This window comes from Daphnia magna, unplaced genomic scaffold, assembly GCF_020631705.1.
Source record: "Daphnia magna isolate NIES unplaced genomic scaffold, ASM2063170v1.1 Dm_contigs143, whole genome shotgun sequence".
Taxonomy (NCBI): Eukaryota; Metazoa; Arthropoda; class Branchiopoda; order Diplostraca; family Daphniidae; genus Daphnia; species Daphnia magna.
This window is the reverse complement of record NW_025533140.1, coordinates 196201-203171: the sequence shown is the minus strand read 5'-3', so window position 1 is coordinate 203171 and position 6971 is coordinate 196201. Positions and strand designations below refer to the sequence as shown.

At 40.2% G+C, this 6971-nt stretch overlaps 1 protein-coding gene across 1 annotated transcript; it reads left to right on the top strand.

Moving 5' to 3' along the window:
- The first annotated feature begins 1009 nt into the window (after window positions 1-1009).
- Window positions 1010-6210, top strand: LOC123467075 (protein translocase subunit SecA-like). The gene is given in 7 exon segments (XM_045167147.1): window positions 1010-1185; window positions 1187-1352; window positions 1355-1405; window positions 1408-1596; window positions 1805-2060; window positions 2063-2194; window positions 2197-6210. Coding segments are annotated over 7 exon segments (2511 nt in total). The 5' UTR covers window positions 1010-1024; the 3' UTR covers window positions 3753-6210.
- Window positions 6211-6971: the final 761 nt, after the last annotated feature.

Below are 6971 nucleotides of genomic sequence, written 5' to 3'. Positions count from 1 at the left end.
TAAATTGTTCCAATTGCTTTTGAAAACCTTCCAGGAAAATGAAGAAAGTGGCGAAAATTTAAATGTGAAATTGCTAGATGAATATTCAATCGATCTCTGCTGGTTGGCTGGAATGGATAGCCGAGCACAATAATCGCAATCTCAGTCCCATCTTCTACCTGAATATTATCAACAATGTCTCACCCGTCGACTGGAGATGCGATTTTGTTATGCTTGAAATTTACGACCGATTTTCTCTATGCGGTTTCTGATATTATTGCGAATAGCGATATACAACACTGGTTGTATAAAAAAGCCGTTGGAATGCCATCTCTGGTTCCTCTATTACGAAAATCGGTTGCCACATCCGACAACTGTGCTGCGTTACATGCCGCAGAAATTGTTGCGGCTCATGGAATTGATAGCAACGGATTTCGAACAAGACGACGGGGATCACAAGTCAGCAATTACCGGAGCTTGAGCTACTGCCTCTCAGCGATTGGTATCACTTTTTAAAAAGCAAAATGTGGGAAAAAAAAGTCAATCGGCTGCCCATCGGTGAATCGAGTTCTCCAAAAGAGAATAAAAAACTCAAGAATGAGGCCGTTTACATGTTACTGGAACTCGAATTCAAAACAACAAAGACTTTTGTGACGAGTTATTAAAAAAGACTGTGGACTTGAAAACGGCCGTTTTTCTTTTGCAAAACAATCTGTATCCGGGAGTGACCCTAGCAAGAACATAACGAAAGAAACATTGACGATATTATAAACAAGATGAAAAAAGACGCGCCAACGAATGACAAGTTAATCATAACAAAGTATATCCCCGGACATTGACTGATGTGCAAACAAAAGTGAAGGAATCTAAATCAATGTCAGATCAAATGAAAGAATCTGACGAACACGAATCCAAGCAGCAGGAAAGAATAAAGAAATTGATCAAGCAATGGCAGACAAATGGTTTAGAACTCAACGATAATAAGTCAATGGTCGATTTTGTCTTTTGTCTACGACTACGCCGTACAAAAAAACATGTACAAAGGATGGAAGACAAACAAATATTCCGACTACGGGACACCCAGAGAATTACGATCATGACATTGCTGACATCTGATTACAAAAACACGTTAACACAAGTATCAACCGGTGAAGGTAAATCGCTTATCGTCACTGGTGTCGCAATCACATTCGCCCTTTGTCGAAACGAAGATAAAAAAGAATAAGAAAATCGATGTTATTACAAGTAATGACGTCCTGGCTCGCCGTGATTCTACGCTGTCGGTGGCCGATGGTGGACTGCGAAATCTTTACGAATATTTCAATGTCAGTGTGGCAAACAATTGCAGCCAATGGGTGGACGAACGAACACAACTGCCTACAATGCAGCAGTCGTTTATGGACAATTGGCCAATTTCCAGCGAGAGTTATTTTGCTGGATGAATTCCTGTACGGTCATAGCATCCGAGGTGACCGCACCATGGACCTTGTCGTTATTGATGAAGTCGACTGCATGTTGCTCGATCGCGGTAACAACACGCTGTACCTATCGCACGACATCCCTGGTATGGAGATGCTCGAGTCTCTTTACGTTTTTTATTTGGGAAAAATGCAGGCAGTTCTTCCATACGGATCGGATAAATTCAACATGAAGGAATCCGTTAAATCAGCTGTTCTGTACGACCTCTACGGTGCTATCTAAAGATGATTTAGAATCGATTCACAACCCATTGAAGGACCAACCATCGGAAAAGAATGCGCTTTGGGACCACTTAATTGAAACAAAAGTAATTGACCCACAAGGACGACTGTTGATGGAAGACAAGATTGAAACCATCAATTTCAAACCACAATTGGATCCCAAGATTATCTTTTATCTCCGTAACGTGTCGAAACGCGAGCGGAATATTCGAATACCTGAGCATTTGATGTCCTTTGTCGATCGTCATCTCGACAATTGGCTGGACAATGCCATGCAGGCCCTGGAACTCAAACGAGACGAGGACTATGTCGTCGATCAAGACCGAACAGACACCAGCCCAGATCTCCATCCTCAAGTAATTATAATTGATCAGGACACAGGATGGACCAGATCTCGTCGCAGTGGGATGGAGCACTGCATCAATTTATTCAGCTAAAGGAGGGATGCAAATTGACGTCACAAAATCTAAAATCCATTTTCATTTCTAATGCGACTTACATCCAAGCTTATAAAAAGCAGCTGGCGTTTCAGGTACGCTGGGATCTGAAACAGAACGACAATTTATGCATACCAAATACAAAAGTCTTCAGTTTGTCATCCCAACAGCTTTCCAAAAATGTTTCTACTTGAAACCAACGCAAGTCTTTAAATCAAAGGACCACTGGCTCCATGCCATCGTCAAAGAAACACAACAGATTATTCAACCTGAAGATCAAGCTAAAGCTCGTTCTCTCGTCATCTTCTGTCAATCAATCAAAGATGTGAACGTTATTCGCCGATACCTTAAAAATGCATTAGGATCAAAACTCAATGATAACCACATCCATTGCTACACACGTGATTATGAAAAATTTGCTTTCGAAGGTAAATCACTTGAAATTGGTCACGTGATTGTCGCCACCAACTTAGCGGGTAGAGGCACGGATATCAAAATAAGCGAGGAGTTGAGAGAAAACGGAGGTTTGCACATTTGTCTAACTTTTCTGCCAAAAAATGAGCGAATTGAAGAGCAGGCGATGGGACGTTCAGCTAGAAATGGAGCACCCGGAAGTGGAACCTTCCTCCTATACGAAGAATCGCCAACAGGAAAGAAGTGGGATGCCGGAAAATGGTTAAGCATGAAGGAGGAGCGTCAATGGAGAGAAAAACAACGGATATCCCGTTTGCAAGAAGATTTCAGGACAATGGAACACGAGCAAAATTTTTTTGACGAATTGTCTATTTATTACACTGAACTAAAGCAAGAATTAAAAAACCAAAAACGTGAAGATCAGGCAATTAAGACAATCTGCGATAGTGTACTTGACATATGGGCTTTGTGGCTTGACCAAACAGAGGATCATTTGAAACTGACTTATTCCTATCATCACGATTTTCTCAAACATTTTCGGACTGGACTTGGATTGCCAGATAACAACATGACTGACAATAGTTGGATGACGCCAGTTCGATCTGTCACCCTGGCAAAACATCTGGCTCTGCAAAAGTCATCGCTGTCCGAGGCAAGTGAAATTCTGAAACGAGTCATTGACTCAAGGGACAGTGATCTGTATCCGGCTGCTCATTACTACTTTGCTTTCGTTTTGATTCAAGAAGATTTTAAAGAAAACAGACCTAAATTTATTCAAATTTTGCAAAATTGCGAAACTATTTTGAGCAACAACATAGACATGCACTTGTCCTTTTACCGCAAAGTAGCTCTTGCAACACCTGACCAAACCCCGTCATTCTGCGTCGTCGACGCCTACAAACAACAAAAAGACAATATCGTGAAAATTCTGGAATATTTTATCGGCTCAGCCCGAGCTCTAATAGGCAGCCATTACTGTTCAGCCTCTAATCTCAAGGAAGCTGGAAAGGAAGAAAAAAAAAGAAAAACTTTTCTTAAGAAGGCTGAAATATTCCTACAAAATATCAGATTAGAATTTGTACGTTTCCAGAAGGAAAGAAAATCAAAGTGTAAATCTGAACAAAAACGTATAATTTGCCCTGAGCAAGCGGACAAATTGTTTGAATTATTGGTAGAAAAAATGCATCACCTGTCGGCTCAACGACACCGATACAATCCCTAATAGGGACGCTATCATTCAGCAAGTAGCCAACGAACACGGAATCAAAAAGGATCTGAAGGACAAATTGGAGTCTGTATTTAGGCAAAATTTTACAGAAAAGCAGGTGGAGAAAAATCTGAAAAAAGAAAATCTGATCCCGTGCACAAGAAAGGCGTTCTGGGAGGAGCTGAGGAAAGAAGGTGCATTACAAGCGGTGAAAAGGTGGCTTGTGTTCTCAAATGAATTGCGTCATCGTGTTGGACTCCGAATGTGATGTCGAACCAAGTAGTAATCTGAACAGCAAAAAACTCAGTCGAGAAAATCGGATCAAAATTGAAGACTTTCAGTTTGGATTGGATTCTTTTGATCACGAAAACAACTGTCTGAACGTGTTGTATAATCCAATTTACGACAACATGAAAGACTTATTGAAGCAAAACAAAATCATGTTCAGTAAACGTTACGTTATCGAACGACTTGGCAAAGAAGAGTATCGACGCCGCAAAGGAGAATTTTGAATTGAATCAAATTGCACAGCTCAATCTCAATAAACTTGAAACTGTCACTTTGAAATTTTGTGATCCACTGGAGAAAGATGATTTTACGCAAGCTAATATTATTTCTAATAGCGAACGAGATTGCGTTTGGAAGGCGTTGATTGATCAGCAAATCATTGATTCAAATGGCGAATTATCGTCCAACTACCAAAAATTCAGCTATCCCGAATGTCCTGCTTATGAGGAACCGGTCATGCGTGTGATTGCCAGAATTTTCGTCGCTGAAATAGTTAAACGTCAATGGCTAAGGGCTGCAAAAGATCCCAAATGTTTGAAAGCCATAAATTTATTGCCGTTAAAACCCTATCGAGATTTGCTTGGTGATTTGATGGCTGCTCACGTCATCTCTGGTGCTCGAGTGACGGAAGATGCAACACTCATCGAGAAGGAAACTAAGGAAATTGAAGATGAAGACGAGCGTGAATGTGTCCGGAGGTTTTTGAAAAGCCGCCAAGCTATTTATGCTCCTAGGATGAAAAAAATATGAGATTTTTCTTGATCTTATCGAAATGGATATTCGAAAAATTCCAAACACCGTGAACATTTCTACGGAACTGCACACTTTTGACCTCGCAGCATTCAATCACGTTATTGACATCAAGGATGGAGAAAGGTCCTGGAAGTCATATCTGGGAGCAACGTTCGCCGGTGTTGTTGGTGTAGCTTCGATTGGTGTTGGAATTTTCCTGCTTCAGGGTAAAATGCTATCCTTTGGATTTAGCAAAAATGTATTGTTAATGGGAGGAGCTTCAGACATTTTGTACGCCATAACGACTATCCTGACACACAGCAAATTCACTTGGGCCGATTATACTCGTCAAAGGCTAAGGAGTGTCATGGGAAAAACGGAGCCAATCGAAATGATCAAAACAATTTACAAATTATATGATTCGTCTGAAAACACTGATTTTAGAAAGGCAATAAATTTAGCCATCGGTCTGGAAAGATGGAAACGACAAAACAGAGACCAAATAAACAAAGGACGTGAAACACTACTATTTAGGGGCGTAGAGAAGATTGGATTGTTCAACCACCAAACCGAATTACACTTTCACATCCAACTTCATTATCTTTTACAAGATTTTGGCAGCTTTATACTCGGAAAAACTAAGAAACTTGTCACCAAAAACTTGACTGAAATTCGAAAGGCGCTGACCCAATTCAACGAATTTCATGGACTCGAAACATCTCAACATTTCGTCAGGGGGAAGTTGAATAAACTAATTTCGCAATGGGCTACAGAAGGGCAAAAATGGGTCTGTGAAATCATTGACGAAACGACTTTGAAACTAAAAGAGATTGCAGGAGTGGGAGGAATCCCGTTGACACAAGAAATGGCTGATAAAGGAATTCGCTTTATGGAACCGATTTTCAATGACTACGAGGTGCGAATGAAATTGATGCGCATCACTTTCACCTGCATTCGCGAATTTTTATTAGGCCTGGAGAATCATGCTAATCCAAAGGACCCCATTGCCAAAAACCTCGATGTTGAAGAATTTAAGCGTTTTCAGAAAAAAATTATGGCTGACATTGACTCTGAGCTGGAACAACAAGTGGAAAATATTCTGGACATTTTGAGACAACAAATTCATCAAGTCACTTCCGACCAAATGTCAAGGCTAGCGAATGTCAATTCAGAAATGTTCACCACTTTATCGCATTTAATGTAACCGAAAATGAAAACACCATAATTTTCTGAATGTATTGCCTTACATATTATAAGTGGACGGAGAACATTTTGAATTGATAAATTCTTGTTTTGTTTTTCCAAGAGTTTTAGCTTTTCATATGAGTGATTCGTCAGATGTTACATTCCTTCTTTGCTCTTTTGTTTCTCTGACTGAATCAGGATTTGCTTACTCCGTCTGTTCTTCTTCTGTTGTAGGCCTAGTTATTATACGTCACGTCATTGGCAATGATATGTATTGTAATCGGCTCTATTATTTTCGCTGGTTCTATTAAGTTGAATATGAAGACATTTTGGTTCAACGTTTTTAATCTGTCGCAGACAACTGACTGTATTTTGCAGTTGCAGGACTGCAAACACAGCCAAAGAAGCTTGCCCGACAGCATGGTATAATAGTTTAGAGGTATAAGCTAGGATTCCCTATCTGCCAAAGTGTCATGTTTTTCAGGAACGTAGGCGGCAGCACCTGTCCGCAATAGTTCGACCTAACACGGAAGGTATAGGGAAAAAGTGGGTTTTTTGCATTTTTAGGGAATATGTAATTAAGTTACAGCCATAAATACTAGGGGCCCTCACTCCGTTCAGGAAGTTCCCGATAGGGTACAGCCTGGACGCCAATTCGCCACACAGAAACCCGGAAACCATTTGCTCTTCCGGAAAAACTGACGACTGAGGCTGTGAGTAATCAAGTAGAGCAAGTTAGTTATATCGATGGGCAAACAGTTTGTTTAAGAAACGTTCAAACTGGACGAACTAGTGTCAAGTTAAACGTCATCTAGCGGTAGTAAATTACCTTTGGGAAACAAACAAATAAAAAAGAAAGAAGCTCCATTCGGATTTTAAATTATAATAAGTATCTTAATCATAGTTAATCAGAGTCATAGAACCCTGCATCAGGGTTCCCCCTGATTAGGGGGAAAAAATAAAAATAAAAAAATTAAAAATTGATATAGTTTGGCAACGCTGTGTGAGGTGCAATAGGTGTTACCTTAA